Raw genomic sequence first — 25,286 nt, 5'->3', positions numbered from 1 at the left:
TGTACCTAATTTTCTACCCATCTCCACACACCTAGACACTTCAGGGCCAAGGCCTGAGGGACACCTCAAAGTGCCTGACAGGATCCCAGCAATGACAAAACTGATCCTCAGTCCCACCAATTACACGACTGAGGTTTTTACTCGTTTTACAGATGACAAATCCAGAGTCAGGGGCATAGGGCAGGGACCAATGCCAATGTGACAGAATCTAGGACAGAGGACCCCACAGGTGGCACAGAATGGAGTGCTGAGTAGAGTCCCTAAGGGAGATGCCCACTCTTCAGCCACCTCCCTGGACAGATCAGCCATGAGGACACCAATTGCTGCTCCAGTCAATGAAAGGGACACTTTATTGAGGCTCCAGGGCCACGGGGCCTGGGCAGGAGGCTGCCCTTCAAGGAAAGAACAACCTTATTTGACCTTCTTCTTGGGACGCAGGTTGTTGGTGTGACCACACTTCTTCTTGCGGCAGTTGACAGCACGAGGGTGAAGGCGAGCATAGCACCTGCACAGAGACAGGAGGGGTGGGTGAGGGCATACCCCGACTCCGGCAGCCCACACAGCCCCCCAAGCATCGGAGCACACATACTTGCGGCAGATCATCTTGTCGCAGTTGTATTTCTGGGCAAGCTGGCGGAGAGAAGGCTCAATAATGCCACCTCGCAGGCGCAACACCAGGTGCAGGGTGGACTCTGCAGGAGACAGCCAGAAGGACGGCAACTGAGCCCAGCCCTGGCTCCTCAGTCACAGGGGCAGGACCCTCCAGGGCCTATAGTCTGCTGCTTTCTCAAGTGTGATGGGGACACCAAGTCGGGATCCCCCGAGTGTTCTACGTGTGGAAGATACACTGTCCCAGCCAGCCTACCCCAGGAAATCTCCATCTCAGCACTGACCACGAGCCCTGGGGGGAGTCTGAGACTGACACATGCCAACTGAGGCATCCATCTGGGTTTCTAACATGGAAGCCGACCTCTAAGTGGTTCAGGCAAGGTCAGACACTGAAGTCTAGGCGGGGCACCATGGCTCACGCCTGTAATCCTAGCACTTTAAGAGACCAGCTTGGCCAACGTAGTGAAACCCTGTCTCTACTAAAAATACAAAAAAAATTAGCTGGGCGTGGTGGCGGGTGCCTGTAATCCCAGCTACTCGGGAGGCTGAGGCAGGGGAATCGCTTGAACCCGGGAGATGGAGGTCACAGTGAGCAGAGATCGCGTCACTGCACTCCAGCCTGGGTGACAGAGTAAGACTCTGTCTCACAAAAAAGGACACTGAATTCTTGTCGCTCCCACAAGTGACACTAATTTCCTTATTGCAGTGATAAAAAAATTCACATTATGACTTTTTTTTTTTGTCTCCCGAGTTCAAGCAATTCTCCTTCCTCAGCCTCCTGAGTAGCTGGGACTACAGGCACGCACCACCATGCCTAGCTAATTTTTGTATTTTTAGTAGAGATGAGATTTCACCATGTTGGCCATGATGATCTCAATCTCTTGACCTTGTGATCTGCCCGCCTCAGCCTCCCGAAGTGCTGGGATTACAGGCCTGAGCCACTGCACCCAGCTGATTTTTGTATTTTTAATAGAAACGGGATTTCACCATGTTGTCCAGGCTGGTCTTGAACTCCTGACCTCAGGTGATCCACCCGCCTAAGCCTCCCAAAGTGCCAGGATTACAGGCATGAGGCACTGTGCCCAGTCCCATTATTTTAAACAAAACACAAGTCATTTGAACTGCTCCCCAACCCCTGAGGCCATCAATGCTCCTTTCCTAGGACCTGGGGATCTTGGGTCCCTGCCCAGCAACCCCAACCCCGGTACCTTTCTGGATGTTGTAGTCTGAGAGAGTGCGGCCATCCTCCAGCTGTTTGCCAGCAAATATCAGACGCTGCTGGTCAGGTGGGATACCTGAGGGGGAGGGAGGCTCAGTTAGAGGCTCTGCGGAGCATATTACTGGCAGTGTCCTCTGCAGGGGAGCTCCAGCACTACCCCCAGTTTCTCAAAAGGCCAACTGAGGTAGAAGATAACAAACGTTCTTCAGATCACATGGAGAAGCAAGGGCAAAACAGATCTAAAGTCAGCACAACCCACACAGGACTGAGACTCCCCTGGGCAGAGAGGGACTCCCAGTTCACAGCCAGAGCCCCCACACCCAGCCCTACTCACCCTCCTTGTCTTGAATTTTGGCTTTGACATTCTCAATGGTGTCACTGGGCTCGACCTCAAGGGTGATGGTTTTGCCCGTGAGGGTCTTCACAAAGATCTGCATGTTTGCGTCTGCAGGAGGAAGGGAGGCAGGATAGACTGGTGAGCAATGCATGCCTGAGTAGCACAAGCTCAGGTGCCTACACCACAGTTGCTATCCCTCTGCCTGCACCAAGTCCAACTGGTCCTGCCCCAGTACCTGTCTTCCTTTCACTCCTCCAAGCCTGGCCCTGCTAGGCTTCTCACACACCCTGGCCTGTAGTCTAAACATGTCCTGGAACTAAAGACCACATGTCCTCCACCCTCCTGACCGTACGGGTGCTCTTCAGGAACACAGACTGTGGTTATTCTCCTTAGGTTTAGCGGCGGAAGGACTCGTCAGTATCTCCTGATGGAATAAGTACCCTTTGGCATCATCTTGCCAGATCCATCTTCCCTGAAGGCGGTCCCACCCTCTCCCACCGCAGCCAGGTCCTGATCTGCACAGGCTGCTCCTGCTGCCAGCCTGGATGGGAAGCCATCCCCTACAACACACATGCCTTCCTGTCGCAGCCTCTCTCCTCTCTAACTCCAAGCTGGAGCACCCAACACTCTCAGCTTCCTTCTCAATTACACCAAAACTCTCCAGACCCCACTTCTTGCCTTGACCCCAAACCACGAACATCACTTAGTATCTACCAACCACCTGCCAAGCATTGTTCACATATAAAAGTTGACTTAAAAAGACAAAGAATCGACCGGGCGCAGGGGCTCATGCCTGTAATCCCAGCACTTTGGAAGGCCGAGGCAGACGGATCATTTGAGTTCAAGATGAGCCTGGCTAATATGGTGAAACTCCGTCTCTACTAAAACTACACAAATCAACTGGGCGTGGTGGCAGGCGCCTATAATCCCAGCTACTCGGGAGGCTGAGGCAGAAGAATCGCTCGAGCCCGGGAGGTGGAGATTGCAGTGAGCCGAGACCGCACCACTGAACTCCAGCTTAGGCGACAGAGCAAGACTCCATCTGAAAAAAATACAAATAGTCTAAAGAAAAGTCTAAAAAGCAGACACTACCACCAGCTCCTCCTTACAGACGTAGTAATGGAGCCAGGTATGAAGACTCAGCTCGAGAAATTTAGTATTTCCAAAGCGACTGACGCAGTGACTGGCAGAGTTAACGCTACACGCTCAATACCCCTCTCTCATTAACTCGGATCTGCCCCGAGGACCTCTTCCCGCCCGAGGCCTCGTGGGGTCACGCTGGCAGGCAGAGCAGGCAGGCTCCTCTCCAAAACGGCGCTCGCCTCCTGGGCCCCGGTCTGGGCTCCGAGCCGTGGCCTCGCGAGCCCTGCCCAGCCACACTGCCGAGACTGGCCCGCATGAGCCAGCTCAGGGCCGCCTCTTCTGCCGCCCAGGCCCCTGCAGCCTCCCGCAGCCCCCAACCCGCTCTCGGCCCGGCGCGAACCCACACGACCGCCGCCACCAACCAGCTCGGCCGCCTCGCTGAAGAAAAAGAGGACAGCGGAACCGGAAACCACCTAATCGCCGCCGAAAGCGCTTGCGCACGGAGCACGCCGGACGCCTGCGTCACAATTCGCGCCGCGCCTTGGGCCCCGCCCTGCCGCCATCTTGGATGCTGGCGAACGAAGCCGCAGCGCACGTGGGTGAAGGTCGCCCACCCGCTTCCGGGTGTGGGCCCCGCCCGCCGAGTCACTTGAGACTATTGCACCTCTCCCGGTGTTAGCGTCCGCTGCCTCTAGGCCACTGACAACCGCTGGCGGTTGGCGGGCCCTCAGCGAATAGTTGAACGGAGTAGAGGAGAGTGTTTTCTAATAAAGCAAAGGTATTAAGCAGAGGACTGCGGGTCCAGGACGCAGGAGTCGGGGCTGGGAAAGCACCTAACACCTGGAATCGGTTATTATAAAGCTCTCGGCCGCTGTGCCTGAATGGATTTCAGGACAGCAGCAGGGAGAGCAGACGGTACTACCGCATTCGCCCGGAAAGGTGGTGGTGCCTGACAAAAGGTGTCAAGCGGGACTCAGGATTTTTTTTTTTTTTTTTTGAGACGGAGTTTCGCTCTCGTTGCCCAGGCTGTAGTGCAATGGCGCGATCTCGGCTCACCGCAACCTCCGCCTCCTGGGTTCAAGCAATTCTCCTGCCTCAGCCTCCTGAGTAGCTGCGATTACAAGTGTGCGACACCATGCCTGGCCACTTTTGTATTTTTAGTAGAGACGGGGTTTCTCCATGTTGGTCAGGCTGGTCTCAAACTCGCGACCTCAGGTGATCCGCCCGCCTTGGCCTCCCAAAGTGCTGGGATTACAGACGTGAGCCACTGCAGTGTCTCTTTTCAGTGTAGGATCCAGATTTGTGGGTGGTTAAAAAGTGCCAGGGCGGGACCTGGGTCCGGTGACTCACGCCTGCACTTTGGGAGGCCGAGATGGGCGGATCACCTGAGGTCGGGAGTTCGAGATGAGCCTGACCAACATGGAGAAACGGCATCTCTACTAAAAATACAAAATTAGCTGGGCGTGGTGGCGCATGCCTGTAATCCCAGCTACTCAGGAGGCTGAGGCAGGAGAATCGCTTGAACCCGGGAGGCAGAGGTTGCAATTAGCCGAGAGAGTGCCATTGCACTACAGCCTGGGCAACAAGAGCAAAACTCCGTCTCAAAAAAGAAAAAAAAAATTACAAAAATTTTTCAGGTGTTGTGGCGGGTGCCTGTAATCCCAGCTACTCGGGAGGCTGAGGCAGGAGAATTGCTTGAATCTGGGAGGTGGAGGTTGCAGTGAGCTGAGTTCACGCCACTGCACCCAGCCTGGGTGACAGAGTGAGACTCCATCTCAAAAAAAAAAAAAAAAAGTGCCAGGGCGGGTGCAGTGGTTCACACTTGTAATCCCAGCACTTTGGGAGGTCAAAGAGGGAGGATTACTTGAGGTCAGGAATTCGAGACCAGCCTGGAAGACATAGTGAGACCCTGTCTCTACAAAAAAAAGTTTTATTTTGAACTATCCAGGTGTGGTGGTGCGCACCTGTAGTCCCAGCTACTTCGGAGGCGGGAGGATTGCCTGAGCCCATAGGTTTGAGATTGCAGTGACCCATGATTCGGCCACTGCACTCCAGCCTGGGCAACAAAGAGAGATGCTGTCTCAAAAAAAAAAAAAAAAAAAAAAAAAAAGTGCTGAGTACAGAGAAGATGGGGAGCAATGAGAAGTTACCTATAGGCTTAATAGGGGTATCTGTTTATTTCCTTGAACATTTGCAGGCACTACTATACCAGGCAAAAGCAGACACTCTCACGTCTGGGAAGATGCTTTTAAGAACCTAATTTCCTTTTCTTTTTTGAGACAACAGTTTCGGTCTTGTTGCCCAGGCTAGAGTGCAGTGGTGCGATCTTGGCTCACTGCAACCTCTGCCTCCTGGATTCAAGCAATTCTCCTGCCTCAGCCTCCCAAGTAGCTGGGATTACAGGTGTACACCACCATGCCCAGCTAATTTTTATATTTTTGGTAGAGATGGGGTTTCACCATGTTGGCCAGGCTGGTCTCGAACTCCTGACCTCAGGTGATCCACCCACCTCGGCCTCCCAAAGTGCTGGGATTACAGGCATGAACCACCAAGCCCGGTCATAACAACATAATTTCTAAGTACTCAGAAGATGAGGTAACCCTGGGAGTGTGTCTGATGGGGAATGGATCTAGTGTGGCTCCCAGATCTGGAGGAAGGCTGAGATCTGGAGAAGGAATTATGAAAGGAGGATGGGAACAGTAGTATTGTGAGCAGTGACAGCAGCGTGAGGGAAGACCTAGCTGGTGACGGGAACTTGGGTTGTTATAGCTCCCACCAGGGGGGTTCCAAAAAAGGGCCACATCTCTTTCTAGCCCTGTAGTGCCTGATTGTCTGCACCTCCCTCCAGCAGGGCCCCCAGCCCCACATCCAGCACTTGCCCTCCTTTTGGGTTGCTTGGCTTAAGGATTGAAGAAGCCACAGCTAGGTGTACTTTTCCCTTTTTAGCAATGGTGTCTTTTTATTGATAACTTCCCAACAGCATCTGTAAACATCGGGTACAAAAATATTCCATTAAACTCTTTCCCGAGGTGGCGCCGTTTGCTCCATGGAGGCCTTCAGAGAGGCCTGCTGGCCCCTCAGGTTCCACACCTCTATTCAGAGAAACACAGAACTCAGCACGCTCAGGGCTGAATGGATGGCCAGCCTCCGTCTCTTCTACCTATCTCAGAAACCTCCTTGAGATACCAAGGAGAAAGTATTTGATACTTTTACGGAGCAAGGGGCAGGAAAAGCAGAATTAGTGGGTGCAGGGGTGGGCTGGGGTGAACTCAGAGGAGACCATGCTTGTGCACTTCAAGGAGGTCCTGACCGGGGGTGGGGGACATCTGGCTCTGGTGTCTGGGAACCTTCTAAGCATTCTTCAGAGCAGACGTCAGGCTCAGCTCTGGAAAAATTCCCCTGTGCCCAGCCCCACGACTCCAGCTGGAATGGGCGTGCCCTGGCATGGCAGAGGGGTCTTGCAGAATACAGATGTTCTGAGGAAGGAAGGAGCCAGAATTAAAGACCCCCCCAGGAATTCCACACCCCTCGGGAGAGAGCCTTGTCCCCCTAGGAGCCCTGGGTGACAGAACGGGGCAGCAAAGGAGCCCTGGATGACAGAACAAGGCAGGGTTACCCGCTGCCACCTTGTATGCTGCTGCCCTGAGACCCCCTCAAGGCACCGGGCAGCAGGGCTATTCGCCCGTCGTCTCCTCGTCATCTGTCTGGCTGCGGCCGTTGATGGCTGGGGAGCCAGGCTGGACATGGGACAGGTCCTCGAAGCCGGGGCTCAGGGAGGGCGACACGGTGTCGGGGCTGGTGTCACATGAGCCCGTGCTCTGTTCTGAGGTGGCAATGGTGGTCGTGGTGCTGGGTGGGATGGGGTCTTCATCCTCTTCCTCCAGGAAGGATGCCTCTGGGATATCTGGGGGAAGGAGGCCCAAGAGTTGGTTTTGTCACCTTGCCAAGCTCTGTGATGTAGGACTTATTGTCCATGTGACCCCTAACGGCTGCCCTCACCCCATGGGGGTATGACTTGACCCTTTTTTTTTTTTTTTTGAGACGGAGTTTCGCTCTTGTTGCCCAGGCTAGAGTGCAATGGTGTAATCTCGGCTCACTGCAACCTCCGTCTCCCGGGTTCAAGCGATTCTTCTGCCTTAACCTCCCGAGTAGCTGAGACTACAGATGCCCATCACCACGCCCATCTCATTTTGTATTTACTAGAGACGGTGTTTCTGTATGTTGGTCAGGCTGGTATCAAACTCCCGACCTCAGGTGATCCACCTGCCTCAGCCTCCCAAAGTGTTGGGATTACAGGCATGAGCCACTGCGCCTGGCAGACTTGGCCCATTTTTATTTTGTAGAGGAGAAAACTGAGGCCCAGGCAGGGAAGAGCCCTCCCTTCAAGGTGAGGTGAGGAAGGGACACAAGATCTGGGGTTAGGCCTACAGGAACCCTGAGGGCGAACCTGGCTCACTGCACTACCTGGGCTAGGTATATGACCTCCCCTCAGCCCAGCTCCCTGCTCTGTAAACTGCTGTTGGAGGCCCTGGGATGGAGAGCTGTCGGCCTTTTCAACAGATGGCGTGAACCCAGGCTCAGCCTGCAGAGCCCTTTAAGGTAGTGGCAACATGGAATGGTACCCCAGAGAACACGTGAGCTCTCTAGCCAGACAGATGCGAACTCAAGTCCTGCCCCTCTGGGCCTCTGTTTCCCTCTCCATGAAACGGGGATACTCACAGTCCCCACCCCATGGGTGACTGTGGGTAACAGCTGGACATGGGACAGGTCCTCGAAGCTGGGGCTCAGGGAGGGCGAGACGATGTCGGGGCTGGTGTCACATGAGCCCGTGCTCTGTTCTGAGATGGCTCATAATGCACACAGGGATAAGGATTGTCATGCTGCTTATCCACATTCTCCTGTGCGCCCTCCCCACAGGGCACGGACTCCTGTCCTAGTGCCCATTCTGCCAGCTGCTGACAGGACCAGGCCAGCACCCCAACCCTGCCCCCACCCCAGGTTTCCCCAGACCCACTGCCCATTACAGCCTGGTCTCAGTATCAGGCCCCAAGGTGGCCTTCCAGAAGCCTGCCCTGGGCGGAGAGTGCTGACGTGCTCGGGAGCAGGAGCCCTGCGTGACACTTACGGCTGAAGGCCTCTGGGTGCTGCCTGGCCAGTTTCCCTTTCAGCGTCCTGCAGGGGAGAGAAGGCACACAGGGCTTAACCTGCTGAGCAGGTAGGCTGGGCCTGGTGCTGGCCACAAGCCCCTGCTGCCAGCTGAGGGCAAGGGGAGACGGGAGTGAGAACCCCCACACTGTTCATCATCTCACATCTTCACTCTCTCTAGGTGCTCGGCCCAGCAGCCACGGCCCTGACAGTCACCCACCAGCCGGCCTCCAGCCCCAAGGTAGGCACCAACCCCCAACTAGTTAGACTCTCGGTGCTCTGAGCCTAGGCACTGGCTGGGGGCTCCCCCTGCAAGGCTGCTTCTTACATGTGGCCTCTTCTCTGATAAATTTTTTTTTTTTTTTTTTTTTTTGAGACAGAATCTCACTCTGTCGCCCAGGGTGGAGTGCAGTGGTGCCATCTTGGCTCACTGCAACCTCCACCTTCCGGATTCACATGATTCTCCTCCCTCAGCCTCCCAAGTAGCTGGGATTACAGGCACGTGCCACCATGCTCAGCTGATTTTTTTGTATTTTTAGTAGAGACGGGGTTTCATCATATTGGCCAGGCTGGTCTCAAACTCCTGACCTCAGGTGATCTGCCTGCGTCAGCCTCCCAAACTGCTGGGATTACAGGCATGAGCCACTGTGCCCAGCCATTCCTGCCTTTTCATTATGTGTCTAGCACTATGTTACTTTTTTTTTTTTTTTTGAGACGGAGTCTCGCTCTGTCTCCCAGGCTTGAGTGCAGTGGTGTGATCTCGGCTCACTGCAAGCTCTGCCTCCTGGGTTCATGCCATTCTCCTGCCTCAGCCTCCCGAGTAGCTGGCACTACAGACGCCCACCACCATGCCCGGCTAATTTTTTGTATTTTTAGTATTTTTTGTATTTTTAGTAGAGACGGGGTTTCACCATGTTAGCCAGGATGGTCTCGATCTCCTGACCTCGTGATCCGCCTGCCTCGGCCTCCCAAAGTGCTGGGATTACAGGCATGGGCCACCGCGCCCAGCCGCACTGTGTTACATTTTTTAAGAATAAATAAACTGCAAGGCTGGGCGTGATGGCTCATGCCTGTAATCCCAGCACTTTGAGAGGTTGAGGTGGATGGATCACCTGAGGCCAGGACTTTGAGATGAGCCTGGCCAACATGGGGAAACGCTGTCTCTACTAAAAAAATACAAAAATTACACAAAATACAAAAATTAGGCTCACACCTGTAATCCCACCACTTTAGGAGGCCGAGGCAGGCAGATTGCTGGAGCTCAGGAGTTTGAGACTAGCCTGGGCAACACGGTGAAATCTTGTCTCTACTAAAATACAAAAAATCAGCTGGGCGTGGCAGCATGCGCCTGTAGTCCCAGCTACTCAGGAGGCTGAAGCAGGAGAATCGCTTGAACCTGGGAGGTGGAGGTTGCAGTGAGCTGACATTGCACCACTGCACTCCAGCCTGGGCGACAGAGCAAGACTCCACCTCAAAAATAAAACAACAACAACAAAAATTAGCTGGGTGTGGTACAGTATGTCTGTAGACCCAGCTACTCGGGAGGCTGAAGCACAAGAATCGCTTGAATCCAGGAGGCAGAGGTTGCAGTGAGCCAAGATCATGCCACTGCACTCCAGCCAGGGCCACAGATCAAGACTCTGTCTCGGCCGGGCACAGTGGCTCACGCCTGTAATCCCAGCACTTTGGGAGGCCAAGGCGGGTGGATCACGAGGTCAGGAGATCGAGACCATCCTGGCTACTAACACGGTGAAACCCCATCTCCACTAAAAATACAAAAAATTCTCCAGGCGTGGTGGTGGGCACCTGTAATCCCAGCTACTCCGGAGGCTGAGGCAGGAGAATGGCGTGAGCCCGGGAAGCGGAGCTTGCAGTGAGCTGAGATCGCGCCACTGCACTCCAGCCTGGGCGACAGAGCGAGACTCCGTCTCAAAAAAAAAAAAAAAAAACTCTGTCTCGATCAATTAATCAATCAGTAAATAAACTTACGTCAAGATTTTATCCCAGGGTTGGAATTGTCCCAGACACTTAAGTGCGCAGTGAAGCCTTGTAAAACAAATGGAAATCTCCCCTTTACCCTGGTATGTGAAGGAAACTGAGGCTCAGATGGGGAGGTGGAGGCAGAGGTCAGCTGGGGCCCTGGGGTGGCACTGAGCACCCACCTGATACGGCGGAAGATGCTGTCCAGGTCCCGTTTCATCTCTACCAGGGTCCTCGTGTGGTGCAGGAAGCGTTCGCTCATCTGCTGCAGGCGGGCACTGGACAGGTTGTTGAAGTTGAGCAGCATCTCATTGGTCTTCTCAAAGCGGTCCAGCCTGATGGTGGAGAGAGGGCATGAGCTTCACTGCCCAGCTTCAGGGCCCTGCCCAACCTGGCCCAGCAGACTGTTCATGCCAAGCCCTTGCCTGCTTCACAACCTTAGCATGGGCTGTTCCCTTGTCCTGCAGAGTTCTACCTACTCTTTGAGCCACCTAGCAAACTCCTATTCAACCTTCAAAACCCTACTCAAGTGTGTCCTTCTCATGTAGCCTTGTCTACCTCTTCATTCAGTCAGACTTTTATTGAGACGGAGTCTCGCTTCGTCACCCAGGCTGGAGTGCAGTGGTGCAATCTCGGCTCACTGCAAGCTCCGTCTCCCAGGTTCATGCCATTCTCCTGCCTCAGCCTCCCGAGTATAGCTGGGACTACAGGCGTCCGCCACCATGCCTGGCTAATTTTTTGTATTTTTAGTAGAGACGGGGTTTCACCAGGTTAGCCAGGATGGTCTCGATCTCCTGACCTCATGATCCACCCACCTCGGCCTCCCAAAGTGCTGGGATTACAGGAGTGAGCCATCGCGCCTGGCCCAATCAGACTCTTTTAATTCCACTAGCCCCAGGTTGTTCCTCTGGCTCAGCCCTGACACCATAGGGCCAGGAGGGTCTGTGTCTGGCTTTGTCTCCCCTCAGTCTAGAAGTTCCCCAGAGCCAGGTCTGAATCTGACCTAAAAAAACAGGAGACCAGCCGGGCACGGTGGCTCACGCCTGCAATTCCAGCGCTTTGGGAGTTCAAGGCAGGCAGATCATGAGGTCAGGAGTTCGAGACCAGCCTGGCCAACATGGCAAAACCGCGTCTCTACTAAAAATACAAAAATTGGCTGGGCATGGTGGCGGGCACCTGTAATCCCAGCTACCCAGGAGGCTGAGGCAGGAGAATCATTTGAAACCGGGAGGCGGACATAGCAGTGACCTGAGATTGCGCCACTGCACTCCAGCCTGGGTGACAGTGCGAAACTATGTCTCAAAAAAAAGGAGACCAGCACTTTAGGAGGTTGAGGCAGGGTGGATCACTTGAGGTCTGGCCAACATGGTGAAACCACATCTCTTCTAAAAATAAAAAAATCAGGGCTGGGCACAGTGGCTCACACCTGTAATCCCAGCACTTTGGGAGGCTGAGGCGGGCGGATCACGAGGTCAAGAGATTGAGACCATTCTGGTCAACGTGCTGAAACCCCATCTCTACTAAAAATACAAAAATTAGCTGGCCGTGGTGGCGCACACCTGTAGTCCCAGCTACTTGGAAGGCTGAGGCAATAGAATCGCTTGAACCCAGCAGGCAGAGGTTGCAGTGAGCTGAGATTGCGCCACTGCGCTCCAGCCTGGCGAGAGAGCGAGACTCCGTCACAAAAAAAAAAATCAGTCAGGCATGGTGGTGCATGCCTATAATCCCAGCGACTCAGGAGGCTGAAGCAGGAGAATCACTTGACCCAGGAGGCAGAGGATGCAGTGAGCAGCAATTATGCCATTGCATTCCAGCCTGGGCGACAGAGTGAGACTCTGTCTCCCAGAAAAAAAAAAAAAAAAAGACACAGGAGAGAGACAGGTACTATTGAGACTCCGAGCTGCTCTGGGTCTGGGAGAAAAGGTAAGGAAATCAGATCTGTACTGTGTCGTGACAGCTGGGAAGAGCCTCTGGCTCAGAGACACAAAAACAAAGCTGCGGGAGGGTGTGCTTCCACTCCAAGACTGTATTAGCCCAGTGGTGTCCAGTCTTTTCATTTCCCTGGGCCACATTGGAAGAAGAATTGTCTTGGGCCACACATAAAATACACTAACACTAATGACAGCTGATGAGTTAAGAAAGAAAAAGAAAAAAGTCGCAAAAAAAATCTCGTAATGTTTTAAGAAAGTTTACGAATTTGTGTTGGCCCACATTCAAAGGGTTGGACAGGCCGAGGGTTGGACAAGCTTGGTATTAGCCTTTCTTCCCCATAGGGCAGGCCTGAATTAGGGCAAGGTTTCAGCGGCCACAGCACCAAACCCCAGTGAGGACAAGAGGCCTTTACGTCCCCTCCAAGAGACCCTGGGCACTGTGCAGACACAGCCTGGGCTCTGGGAGACTAATCCTTCAACAGGAAGTAGGCGCACCAGCATAAAACCCGCATAAAGGCCAGGCACAGTGGCTCAGGCCTGTAATCCCAGGACTTCAGGAGGCCGAGGCAGGTGGATCACTTGAGGTCAGGAGTTCGAGAACCAGCCTGACCAACATGATGAAAGCCCGTCTCTACTGAAAATACAAAAATTAGCTGGGCATGGTGGCACATGCTTGTAATCCCAGCTACTCAGAAGGCTGAGGCAGGAGAAATCGCTTGAACTCGGGAGGCGGAGGTTGCAGTGAGGCAAGGTCACACCATTGCACTCCAGCCTGGGCAACAAGAGCAAAACTCTGTCTCAAAAACAAGAAACAAATAAACAAAAAAACCTGCATATGGCCCCCTCTGGTCCTTCAACTCTCCCACCCCAGGCCTCGGGACAGGAGCCCCTGCGGCCCCCGCCAAGCCATCCGCAGCTGCAAAACCTCCCCAAAGCCCGGCTTCCTGTGCCAAGGCCTCGCCTCCAGGCCGGGAAGGAATTTACTTTGGAGCCAGCGACAGATTTGCTCATTTCCTTCATTTTATCACCAGTGTGGGCCCCGGGTAGGGGCGGGCAAGACAAGAATGTTGGCCAGCCTGTGGATTCCTTCCCACGCTCAGGTCCCCCAGCCGCCACTCACATGTTCTTCTGGGCCAGGATGATGGCGTTGACATCATCTGTGTTCACCATGCTCAGGATGCGGCCGCAGAAGACCCTCGAGGCCGAGTCCGGGAGGTCCATCTCTTTCTCCTCCTCCGCTGCCTGAAACAGGCAAGAACAGAGTGGTCTGCACTAGTCACCAGGTGAGGTGGGACCAAGAGGCCAGGCCGGGACCGCCATGTGCTGGAACCTAACCCAACCGTGGTGGTATCCTACAGTGGGGATGTGTGACTGTGGCTCAGTCATGCCACCTGAACCTCAGGTGTGCCACCCCAGGAATTTGGAGGTATTGGGCAAACTAAGAGAGGTCGTATTTGTAAACTGTACCGAAGCACATTAGAATCCCATCACCTCCCACTTCCATGAGCCCAAGGCCACAGGTACCTCTCACCTGCACAAATCTGCCAGCTTCCTCCCTCATCCCCTGCCTAACAACTGCTGTCCTCACAAGCTGAACGTGTGTGGCTGCTTCAGCAAATCATCACCACCTCCAATGTCTCCTCTCCCAAGAGGTCAATGACTCCTGTTCCCGTCACTCTTACCGCTTCTCTTACGACTTGACCTCGTTTTTTTATTTCTTTTTGATACAGAGTTTCACTCCTGTTGCCCAGGCTGGAGTGCAATGGCGCGATCTTGGCTCAGCGCAACTTCCGCCTCCCAGGTTCAAGCGATTCTCCTGCCTCACCCTCCCGAGTAGCTGGGATTACAGGTGCCCGCCACCACGCCTGGCTAATTTTTGTATTTTTTAGTAGAGACGGGGTTTCACCATGTTGGCCAGGCCGGTCTCGAACTACTGACCTCAGGTGATCCACTCGCCTCAGCCTCCCAAAGTGCTGGGATTACAGGCATGAGCCACCGCGCCCAGGCTACTTTACCTTGTTTTTGTTTGTTTGTTTGTTTGTTAAGAGACAGGGTCTCGCTATGTTGCCTAGGCTGCTCTTAAATTCCTAGGCTGACACGACCCTTTTGCCTTGGCCTCCCAAAGTGCTAGGATTACAGGCCTGAGCCACTGCGCCCAGCCACACTTTACCTTGATTTAACCGCTTCACTGGTTCACCTCTTCATGAAATTATCCTAGTTATCAGCTAACCCGTTTGCCTGTCACCGTCACAACGTCAGCTCCAAAAGAGCAGAGGTGGCCAGGTGCTGTGGCTCACGCCTGTAATCCTAGCACTCTGGGAGGGCAAGGCGGGTGGATCACGAGGTCAGGAGTTCGAGACCAGCCTGGCCAACATAGTGAAACCCCATCTCTACTAAAAATACAAAAATTAGCCAGGCATGGTGGCAGGCACCTTTAGTCCCAGCTACTCGGGAGCTTGAGGCAGGAGAATCACTTGAACCCAGGAGGCGGAGGTTGTGGTGAGCCAAGACTGTGCCACTGCACTTCAGCCTGGGCAACAGAGAGACTCCCTCTCAAAAAAAAGAAAAAGAAAAAAAAAAAAAAAGAGCAGAGGTGTGTCTGTCACCAGAACCCGACCCGGAGTCTGGCTCATAGCAAGGGGCTGCCAGAATGTTGTTGTGGGGAAGGGCAACAGAACTTTTCAAACTCAGCTCTGACGTGACACTTTTATTAGCAAATTAAAGCCAAGAATTGCAGGTACTCACAGCCAACCTGTGGGCCCCAGCAATCCAGATGGTTCTGAGGTTCCCAGTTTTGCTGGCACACAGATGACCGTAATGGCAGGCAGGGACTTCCCGGAGCAGCCAGGGTAGGAGGGGCTACAGCACTGACCCTCCTAGGGAGTTCAGGAAAAATCTAGGATCTTGATATAGTTTGGCTCTGAGGCCCACACATTTAATAGCCAAGAAACAGAGACCAACTTCTACTGGATCAGAAAGGGTTTCAGAAGCCGGGTGTGGTGGCTCACGTCTGTAATCCTAGCACTTTGGGAGGCCGAGGTGGGCAGACTACTTGAGGCCAGGAGTTCAAAACCAGCCTGGCCAACATAGTGAAACTCAGTCTCTACTAAAAATACAAAAAAAATTAGCCGGGCATGGTGGCGGGCACCTGTAGTCGCAGCTACTTGGATGGCTGAGGCAGGAGAATGGCTTGAACCTGGGAGGCAGAGGTTGCAGTGAGCCAAGATCACGCCACTACACTCCAGCCCGGGCGACAGAGTGAGACTCCATCTCGAAAAGAAGGAAGGAAGGGAGGGAGGGAGGGAAGGAAGGAAGGGAGAGAGAGAAAGAGAGAGAGAGAAGGAGAGAGAGAAAGAGAGACAAAAAGAGAAAGAGAGAGAGACAAAAAGAGAAAGAGAGAGAGAGGAGAGAGAGAGGAGAGAGAGAGAGAGAAAGAGAAAGAAAGGAAAGAGAAAGAAAGGGTTTCAGAGCTCACTTAATGTACTCTCCCATTTATTCAGCAGCTACTCTATGCTAAACAAAGCATCAAGCTCATACATACTGTTATCATTCTTATTTATAGATGAGAAAACTGAGGCTCAGGGACACTGAGAAACTGGGCCACTGTCACACAGCCAGTGAACCTAAGTCACAACAAATGGCCACAGCCCACAGGTCTCACAAAGGTGTGAATCTGAACAGGTGCACAATATCCAGCTGTGACAGGACAGTGGCTTCTTACAGCAGCTGATTTCTGCCCGACTTCTGATGTTTCTCCAGGAAAAAAGAGGAAACAGGGATTTTTTTTTTCTGGGAAATTGCCTCATTGACAAATGTCAGCAATCAATACTTTTTTCCAAAATATCATGGAGGCCAAGAGTATCTATTTGTGATCTGTATCTGGTCAGTGGTTTGCAGCACCTTCTAGAAATAAGGTGCCACACCCGGCGAAACCCCCTTCCCTCTAATAATAACTATGGTTATTGAACTCCTATGACATGCCACGCACAGACACCCAGTCTCCACATTCCCAAAGAAGCATGATCTTGTATAAAGAGGATACCTGGACCGGGTGCTCATGCCTGTAATCTCAGCACTTTGGGAGGCCGAGGCTGGTGGATCACCTGAGGTCAGGAGTTCAAGACCAGCCTGGCCAACATGGTGAAACCCCCGTCTCTACTAAAAATACAAAAATTAGCCAGGCATGATGGCGGGCACCTGTAGTCCCAGCTACTCAGGAGGCTGAGGCAGGAGAATCGCTTGAACCCGGGAGGCAGAGGTTGCAATGAGCCAAAATCAAGCCACTGCATTCTAGTGTGGGCTACAGAGGGAGACTTCATCTCAACTGAAAAAAAAAAAAAAAAAAAAAAAAAAGACACCTGGAGAGGGAGGCCCATAGCTAGTACCAGTGAGACACAGTACTGGGACCTTCTGGGATACACTCCTCCTTCAAAACAGGACTCTTTTCTGTCTCTGGCTCCCAGATGTGAGGGCTGAGGGGTTCCTGGCACCTCCCTCCCGTCCCCCCGCAACTTCCTCTCCCAAGAAGCCTTCCCTGATTACTGCTAGTCTGGCCCACATACACAGTCAAATTGACCCAGCAAGAGCTCTGATCCCAACTCCAAATGTAGATTTATTGAAGAAACGCAGAGAGGTAGGCTGTTTGACCATGGGAGAGCCACTTCACCCTTCTGAATCAGTTTTTTCAACCATAAAATGAAAATAAGGTAGAATGAAGATCTCACAGTGCTGTCTGTGGCAACTGAAACCAAAGGTGATAACGACTGGAGCTCAGGACAGGCTGTTTCTCCAAGAGGAGTGTGAAGAAGTCCCGGGAATCAACATTTTGAGAGCATCCCAGGGGCCTCTAAGAATATATTACGGGCAAACACTTGTAGAGCACTTCATTTCATCCTCAATCACCGTTACGAGGCAGACACAATCATCTCCGAGTGAAACTGAGGCTCACAGGGGCGGGCTCCGTTGCCGAAACTCACAGGGAGAGGCAGAGAAGCACCACGGTTCTATATCCAGGTTATTTAACAGAATTTAACTCAGCCATCCAAGCTCTGAAAAACCCCAAGTGGGGAGGGGCTCAAATATCCCCTCACGCCCCGTCCCCTACAATACAGGGAAACTGAGGCATAAACCGGGCAACGCCCAGCTCCAGGTTACACGACACACCCAGAACACAGGAGGCCCCAATTCCTATGCCCCTGATCCGGATCCAGATCCAGCCCGTAGCGCCGCCTGCGTATCCATTGAGCAGACGGGGAAACTGAGGCCTGTGCGCAGCAGGAATGACCAGATGTGGCCAGCGGCGCACCCCACCCCACCGCAGCCCGGGGGCCGCGCCCGACCCGGACCGGTTCCCCGCGGCCCTGGAGTCCCCAGCCCCACCCCAAACTCGGCCCCGGCGTCGGTAGCGGCGGCACCTGCACATCTGGCGGCCTTGCTCGCGCTTCCGGGATGGCGCCCGCGCCGGCGAAACGTCACCACGCACCGATCGTGCGAGCGCGCGTGGCGGGGACGTACCCTGGAGCCGCTTGCGTGCGTTAAGTCACGACAGGAAAGGGCGGGGCTTAGACGGAGCTTCAGCTCGTGGGTGCATCACAATGAATAGCCAATCAAACAATTCATCTCGCGCCTGCGTATTTCCAGAAGCCCAGGCTTGAAAGCGGCCCGGAAGAAGGAAGGCTGAGAGAAGTGTTCCATTTTATAGATAGTGTGACTGAGGTCCCAGAGTGGTAACCCTTCCCAAGGTCGTAAATGCTACAGTGGTCAGAGGCCAAACCACACTCAGGTGTCCTGCTTTCCAAGCAGGGAATTAGACTCATCTGTGTTCAGACATCCCTGCTCCACTTTTGCTGATTTTTTTGGTCCAAGTTTCCTTTTTTTTTTTTTTTTTTTTGAGAAAGAGTTTCGCTCTTGTTGCCCAGGCTGGAGTACAATGGCGTGATCTCGGCTCACCGCAACCTCCGCTTCCCAGGTTCAACCGATTCATCTGCCTCAGCCTTCCCGAGTAGCTGGAATTACAGGCATGTGCCACCATGCCCGGCAAATTTTGTATTTTTAGTAGAGACAGGGTTTCTCCATGTTGGTCAGGCGGGTCCCGATCTCCCGACCTCAGGTGATCTGCCCGCCTCGGCCTCCCAAAGTGCTGGGATTACAGGCATGAGCCACCGCGCCCAGCCCTGGTTTCCATTTACACTTCCACGTTGTTTTGGAGTAATGCGCTGGGGAATTTTTTCAAAAGGGTTTACAGGCTGGGCGCGGTGGCTCACATCCTGTCATTGTAATCTGAGCACTTTGGGAGGCCGAGGCGGGCGGATCACGAGATCAGGAGTTCGAGACCAGCCTGACCAACATGGTGAAACCTTGTCTCTACTAAAAATAAAAAAAAATTAGTCGGGAGTGGTGGCGGGAGCCTGTAATCCCAGCTACTCAGGAGGCTGAGGCAGGAGAATCGCTTGAACCCAGGAGGCAGAGGCTGCAGTAAGCCAAGATCGCACCACTGCACTCCAGCTTGGGCGATAGAGCAAGACCACGTCTCAAAAAAAAAAAAAAAGAAGGTCAAGCTAAAAAATGAAGAAAATGTATTTTAAGTTCATGTTAGTTTGTGTATACGAGTACCGAGTTTTTGTAATAAAATGCCTCACAGCTACAATTGGAAAAAAAAAAAAAGGGCCTGTGGCCCGAGCCTGTGGTCCCAGTTTCTCAAGAGGCTGAGGTAGGAGTATCGTTTGAGGCCAGGAGGCAGAAGTTGCAGTGAACGAAGATCCCACTCCAGCCTGGGCAACAGAGTGAGACCCAGTCTCAAAAAACAAACAGGCCTGGCGCAGTGGCTCACGCCTGTAACCCCAGCACTTTGGGAGGCCAGGCGGGTGGATCACCTGAGGTCGGGAGTTTGAGACCAGACTGGCCAACATGGTGAAACCCCGTCTCTACTAAAAATCCAAAAAAAAAAAAAAAATTAGCCTGGCGTGGTGGCAGGTGCTATAATCATAGCTACTCAGGAGGATGAGGCATGAGAATCTCTTGAACCTCGGAGGCGGAGATTGCAGTGAGCCAAGATTGTGCCACTGCACTCCAGCCTGGGTGACAGAATGAGACTTTGTCTCAAAAAGCAACAACAACAACAACAACAACAAAAATCGCTATAAACTGATGTGGATTAATAAATCCACATCATTATAATTATAATTATTTCCTTTCCTGCCCCTTTAAATTAGCTCCTGGCCGGGTGCAGTGGCTCACGCCTGTAATCCCAGCACTTTGGGAGGCCGAGGCGGGCGGATCATGAGGTCAGGAGATTGAGACCATCCTGGCTAACATGGTGAAACCCTATCTCTACTAAAAATACAAAAAATTAGCCAGGCGTGGTGGCAGGTGCCTGTGGTCCCAGCTACTCGGGAGGCTGAGGCAGGAGAATGGTGCAAACCCGGGAGGCAAAGCTTGCAGTGAGCAGAGATCGAGCCACTGCACTCCAGCCTGGGCGACAGAGCAAGACTCCGTCTCAATAAATAAATAAATAAATAAATAAATAAATAATAAATAAGCTCCTGTGTCCTTTTAATATGTCGCCACCATTCTCTGAGCATTATTTATCTTGGGCTCCACAACATGATCCAATGCTGTGTAAAATCCCTGGAATCAGCCATTTCTCCAAGGAACCTGGTTCCTTTGCTTCAAGAGTAGGATTTAGAAACCAAGATCAGTCGGGGCTCAGTGATTCACGCCTGTAATCCCAGCACTGTGGGAAGCTGAGGTGGGCAGATCAGGAAGTCAGGAGTTCGAGACCACCTGGGCCAACATGATGAAACCCCCCGTCTCTATTAAAAACACAAAAAAATTAGCCGGGCATGGCGGTGGGCACCTGTAATCCCAGTTACTCGAGACGCTGGAGAATCACTTGGAACTGGGAGGCAGAGGTTGCAGTGAGCTGAGATCACCCACTGCACTCCAGCCTGGGCAACAAGAGCGAAACTCTGTCTCAAAACAAAAAAGAAAGAGGCCGGGTGTAGTGGCTCACTCCTGTAATCCCAGCACTTTGGGAGGCTGAGGTGGGCAGATCACCTGAGGTCGGGAGTTCGAGACCAGCCTGACCAACATGGAGTAACCCTGTCTTTACTAAAAATACAAAATTAGCCAGGCGTGGTGGCACATCCCTGTAATCCTAGCTACTCGGGAGGCTGAGGCAGGAGAATCGTTTGAACCTGGGAGACAGAGGTTGCAGTGATCCGAGATCACACTACTGCACTCCAGCCTGGGCAACAAGAGCAAAACTCCATCTCAAAAAAAAAAAAAAAGAAAGAAAGAAAGAAGGAAAGAAAGGAAGGGAGGGAGGGAGGGAAAGAAGGGAAAGAAAGAAATTAGCCGGGTGCTGTGGCTCATGCCTGTAATCCCAGCATTTGGGGAGGCCGAGGCGGGCAGATTACCTGAGGTAAGGAGTTCGAGACCAGCCTGGCCAGCATGGTGAAACCCCGTCCCTACTAAAACACACACACACACACACACACACACACACCACACACCCACAATTAGCTGGGCATTGTGGTGCACACCTGTAGTCCCAGCTACTCAGGAGCCTGAGGCAGGAGAATTGCTTGAACCCAGGAGACAGAGGTTGCAGTGAGCCAAGAACACGCCACTGCACTCCAGCCTGGGCAACAGAGCAAGATTCCATCTCAAAAAAAAAAAAAAAAAAAGGCCGGGCACGGTGGCTCATGCCTGTAATCCTAACACTTTGGGAAGCCAAGGCAGGCAGATTGCCTGAGCTCAGGAGTTCGTGACCAGCCTGGGCAACACAGTGAAACCCTGTCTCTACTAAAACACAAAAAGTTAGCCGGGTGTGGCAGTGTGTGCCTGTAATCCCAGTTACTAGGGAGGCTGAGGCAGGAGAATGGCTTGAACCAGGGAGGCAGAGATTGCAATGAGCTGAGATTGCGCCACTGCACTCCGGCCTGCGGGACAGAGTGAGACTCTGTCTTCAAAAAAAAAAAAATGAAACTAAGATCTGGGTGCTGTGTGTGCTCATTGCTGCTGGGGTGTCACTGCTTCTAGAGGTACCCGTCAGCAGGCACAGCTAAACAATAAGCCAGGCGTGGTGGCACAAACCTGTAATCTCAGCTACTCAGAAGGATGAGGTGGGAGGATCACTTAAACCCAGGAGTTTGAGGCTGCAGTGAGCTGTGATCAAGCCACTGCACTCCAGCCTGGGTGACAGAGACCCATTCTCCAAATAAATACAAATCATGAAGCTGGGTGCAGTGGTTCATGCCTGTAATCCTAGCACTTTGGGAGGCCGAGGCGGGCAGATCAGTTGAACTCAGGAGTTTGAGACCAGCCTGGGCAACATGGCAAAAGTCTGTCTCTACAAAAAATACAAACATGGCCAGGTGCACTCCTGTAATCCTAGCATTTTGGGAGGCTGAGGGGGGCAGATCACCTGGGGTCAGGAGTTTGAGACCAGCCTGGCCAACATGATGAAACCCTGTCTCTACTAAAAACACAAAAATTAGCTGGGCGAGGTGGCGCATGCCTGTTATCCCAACTACTTGGAAGGCTGAGGCAAGAGAATCGCTTGAACCCAGGTGGCTGAGGTTGCAGTGAGCCAAGATCGTGCCGTTGCACTCCAGCCTGGGTGACAAAGTGAGACTCTGTCTCAAAACAACAACAAAAACAAAAACAAAAACATTAGCTGGGCGTGGTGGCGCATGCCTGTAGTCCCAGCTACTCAGGAGGCCGAGGTGAGATCACCTGAGTCCCAAAGGTGGAGGCTGCAGTGAGCCGTGATTGCACCTCTGCACTCCAGTCAGGCAACAGAGCAAGACCCTGTCTCAAAAAATAAAAAATAAATACAAACCATGAATTCATACGGAGATGAGGATGCCTTTTCTTTTTTTTGAGACAGAGTCTCACTGTTGTTGCCTGGGCGGGAGTGCAATGGCGCCATCTCGGCTCACTGCAACCCTGCCTCCCAGGTTCAAGCAATTCTCCTGCCTCAGCCTCCTGAGTAGCTGGGATTATAGGCGCCCACCACCATGCCCGGCTAATTTTTTGTATTTTTAGTAGAGACGGGGTTTCACTATGTTGCCCAGGCTAGTCTCGAACTCCTGACATCGTGATCTGCCTGCCTCGGCCTCCCAAAGTGCTAGGATTACAGGAGTGAGCCACCGCGCCCGGTCAAGGATGCTTTTTTTTTTTTTTTTTTTTTTTGAGGTGGAGTTTCACTCTTGTTGCCCATGCTGGAGTGCAATGGCAGGATCACGGCTCATTGGAACCTCTGCCTCCCAGGTTCAAGCGATTCTCCTCCCTCAGCCTCTCGAGTAGCTGGGATTACAGGCATGCGCCACCACATCCGGCTAATTTTGTATTTTTAGTAGAGATGGGGTTTCTCCATTTGGTCAGGCTGGTCTCAAACTCCCGACCTCAGGTGATCCGCCTACCTCGACCTCCCAAAGTGCTGGGATTACAAGCATGAGCCACCGCGCCCTACCTAGGATGCTTTTTTTTCTTTTTCTTTTTTGAGACAGAGTTTCGCTCTTGTTGCCCAGGCTGGAGTATGATGGCGTGATCTCAGCTCACCGTAATCTCCGCCCCCTGAGTTCAAGGGATTCTCCTGCCTCAGCCTCCCGAGTAGCTGGGATTATAGGCATGTGCCACCACACCTTACTAATTTTGTATTTTTAGTAGAGATGGGGTTTCTCCTTGTTGGCTAGGCTGGTCTCGAACTCCCAACCTCAGGTGATCTGCCGGCCTCAGCCTCCCAAAGTGCGGGATTACAGGCGTGAGCCACCAGTCCCGGCCACTAGGATGCCTTTTTTAAAGTGAGATAATCCAAGTTAAATGTATGAACAAAACAAGGTGAATAGTAATTGCTCCATACATGTTTGCTTTTCAGAAGTGTGTCATTAGGTTTAAAAAAAATAAAATTAATGTTTACAAGTAATTATTGTTAGCTATTGAGATTCTATACGGTGTGTATGTTATAAATTATATTTGTAACTTCTCTGAGTCTCTGTTAATTGCGAGTCTGTGTAATCACAACATCTATCTCTGAAGGTTGTTGAGAGCTTGGAAGATAAACACACAAGTTCTTGGGCACATGAAGACTGTTTCAGAGCCCTGGAATTACACATATCTGAGTTTTAAATCCTAGCTGAATGGCCCTGGGCAAGTGGCTTAACTTTATGAAATCACGTAGGCAAAATCCTTACAACAAGACTTGGTACACAGTAAGCCCTCAGTAAACTGTTGATAATATCGCTCCCAGGTTCTGCTGCCGTCATTCATGGGAAAGTCAATGACTGGGAGGCAGAGGCTGGAGGATCCATTCAGCCCAAGAGTTTGAGGCCAGCCTGGGAAACATTGAGACCTTGTTTCTAAAAAAATTTTAAAAATTAACTGGGCGTGGTGGTGCACATCTGTAGTCCCAGGTGCTTGGGAGGCTGAAGTGGAAGAATTACTTGATCCCAGAAGTTCCAGGCTGCAGTAAGCTAGGATTTCACCACTGTACTCCAGGCTGGGTAATAGAGGGATACCCTGTCTCAGAAAAAAAAAAAAGAAGTCAATGAGGACTGGAAGCCTTTTTTTTTTTTTTAGACAGAGTCTCGCTCTGTCGCTCAGGCTGGAGTGCAGTGGCGCAATTTCAGCTCACTGCAAGCTCTGCCTCCTAGGTTCACAGCATTCTCCCGCCTCAGCCTCTGGAGTAGCAAGGACCACAGGTGCCTGCCACCACACCCAGCTAATTTTTTTTTTTTTTGTATTTTTAGTAGAGACGGGGTTTCACCATTCACAGGATGGTTTCGATCTACTAACCTTGTGATCAACCTGCCTCGGCCTCCCAAAGTGCTGGGATTACAGGCGTGAGCCACCACACCCGGCAGGAATTCTTATATATTTAGTTCAACAATTGGTTTTTGTTGTTGGTGGTGGTTTTTTTTTTTTTTTTTTTTTGAGACTGAGCCTCACTCTGTTGCCCAGGCTGGAGTACAGTGGCGTGATCTCAGCTCACTGCAACCTCTGCCTCCCGTATTCAAGCCATTCTCCTGCCTCAGCCTCCCGAGTAGCTGGGATTACAGGTGTGCACCACCATACCCAGCTAATTTTTGTATTTTTAGTAGAGACAGGGTCTCACCATGTTGGCCAGCTTGGTCTCCAACTCCTGACCTCGTGATCCACCCTCCTTGGCTTCCCAAAGTGCTGGGATTACAGGTGTGAGCTACCACGCCCAGGCTGTTGCTTTTTAATTTGAGACAGAGTCTCACTTTGTCACCCAGGCTGGAGTGCAGTGGTGCGATCTCAGCACACTGCAACCTCCACCTTCTGGGTTCAAGTGATTCTCCTGTCTCAGCGTCCCCAGAAGCTGGGATTACAGGCACCCACCACCACATCTGGATATTTTTTGTATTTTTACTAGAAACAGGGTTTTACCATGTTGGCCAGGCTGGTCTCAAACTCCTGACCTCAGGTGATCCGCCCGCTTTGGCCTCCCAAAGTGCTGGGATTACAGGTGTGAGCTACTGTACCCGGCTAGAATTCTTTTTTTTTTTTTTTTTTTTTTTGAGATGGAATCTCACTCTGTCGCCCAGGCTGGAGTGCAGTGGTGCGATCTCGGCTCACTGCAACCTCTGCCTCCCGGGTTCAAGCGATTCTCCTGGCTCAGCCTCCCAAGTAGCTGGGATTACAGGTGTGTGCCACCACGCCCATCTAATTTTTGTATTTTTAGTAGAGACCAGGTTTCACCATGTTGGTCAGGCTGGTCTCGAACTCCTGATCTTGTGATTCACCTGCCTCGGACTCCCAAAGTGCTGGGATTACAGGCGTGAGCCATCGCGCCCGACTAGAATTCTTGTATATTTAGTTCAACAGTTTGTTTGTTTGTTTTTTGAGACAGAGTCTCACTCTGTCATCCAGGCGGGAGTGCAGTGGCACAATCTCAGCTCACTACAACCTCCGCCTCCCGGGTTCAGGTGACTCTCCTGCCTCAGCCTCCCGAGGA

General features: G+C 52.3%; 2 protein-coding genes and 1 long non-coding RNA gene across 15 annotated transcripts; 1 reads left to right on the top strand and 2 right to left on the bottom strand.

Annotated features, from left to right (window-relative positions):
• Positions 1-320: 320 nt before the first annotated feature.
• Positions 321-3,903, bottom strand: UBA52 (ubiquitin A-52 residue ribosomal protein fusion product 1). Of its 6 annotated transcripts, none has more exons than XM_003316206.5 (5): positions 3,671-3,903; positions 2,163-2,273; positions 1,818-1,904; positions 590-692; positions 321-505 (listed from the first exon to the last, which is right to left on the bottom strand). In XM_003316206.5, the coding sequence occupies exons 2-5, from the start codon at positions 2,263-2,265 to the stop codon at positions 412-414; spliced, it is 387 nt and encodes a 128-aa protein (XP_003316254.1). In that variant the 5' UTR covers positions 2,266-2,273; positions 3,671-3,903; the 3' UTR covers positions 321-411. The 6 variants fall into 6 exon arrangements, with proteins under 6 accessions (XP_003316254.1, XP_001135183.2, XP_054529720.1 ...); XM_001135183.7 differs by having other exon boundaries at positions 3,649-3,724; XM_054673745.1 differs by having other exon boundaries at positions 3,655-3,707.
• Positions 3,904-6,177: 2,274 nt separating this feature from the next.
• On the bottom strand, positions 6,178-17,903 carry KXD1 (KxDL motif containing 1). Of its 8 annotated transcripts, none has more exons than XM_016935526.4 (6): positions 17,719-17,862; positions 13,425-13,546; positions 10,556-10,708; positions 8,374-8,420; positions 6,875-7,152; positions 6,178-6,724 (listed from the first exon to the last, which is right to left on the bottom strand). In XM_016935526.4, the coding sequence occupies exons 2-5, from the start codon at positions 13,523-13,525 to the stop codon at positions 6,923-6,925; spliced, it is 531 nt and encodes a 176-aa protein (XP_016791015.1). In that variant the 5' UTR covers positions 13,526-13,546; positions 17,719-17,862; the 3' UTR covers positions 6,178-6,724; positions 6,875-6,922. The 8 variants fall into 8 exon arrangements, with proteins under 8 accessions (XP_016791015.1, XP_063656697.1, XP_063656698.1 ...); XM_063800627.1 differs by having other exon boundaries at positions 16,867-17,724; XM_063800628.1 differs by lacking the exon at positions 17,719-17,862 and adding an exon at positions 17,029-17,707.
• LOC107969695 (uncharacterized) lies at positions 13,502-16,165 on the top strand. The gene is made up of 2 exons (XR_001711676.2): positions 13,502-13,587; positions 15,867-16,165. It is a non-coding gene; the product is annotated as an uncharacterized LOC107969695 (long non-coding RNA).
• Positions 17,904-25,286: the final 7,383 nt, after the last annotated feature.

This window comes from Pan troglodytes, chromosome 20 (assembly GCF_028858775.2).
Source record: "Pan troglodytes isolate AG18354 chromosome 20, NHGRI_mPanTro3-v2.0_pri, whole genome shotgun sequence".
Classification (NCBI taxonomy): Eukaryota; Metazoa; Chordata; class Mammalia; order Primates; family Hominidae; genus Pan; species Pan troglodytes.
This window is presented reverse-complemented; position numbering and strand designations above follow the sequence as displayed.

What these genes read in the sequence shown, in the direction of transcription:
- UBA52 (XM_003316206.5), bottom strand. Translation starts at nt 2,265, where the DNA reads ATGCAGATCTTTGTGAAGACCCTCACGGGCAAAACCATCACCCTTGAG. An exon ending in AGACTACAACATCCAGAAAG is followed by an intron (nt 693 to 1,817) that starts GTACCGGGGTTG and finishes TGTCTCCTGCAG; the next exon opens with AGTCCACCCTGCACCTGGTG. An exon ending in GACAAGATGATCTGCCGCAA is followed by an intron (nt 506 to 589) that starts GTATGTGTGCTC and finishes GTCTCTGTGCAG; the next exon opens with GTGCTATGCTCGCCTTCACC.
- KXD1 (XM_063800624.1), bottom strand. Translation starts at nt 13,525, where the DNA reads ATGGACCTCCCGGACTCGGCCTCGAGGGTCTTCTGCGGCCGCATCCTG. An exon ending in ATCCTGGCCCAGAAGAACAT is followed by an intron (nt 10,709 to 13,424) that starts GTGAGTGGCGGC and finishes CTCCACCATCAG; the next exon opens with GCTGGACCGCTTTGAGAAGA. An exon ending in AGCATCTTCCGCCGTATCAG is followed by an intron (nt 8,421 to 10,555) that starts GTGGGTGCTCAG and finishes TCTCCCCTGCAG; the next exon opens with GACGCTGAAAGGGAAACTGG.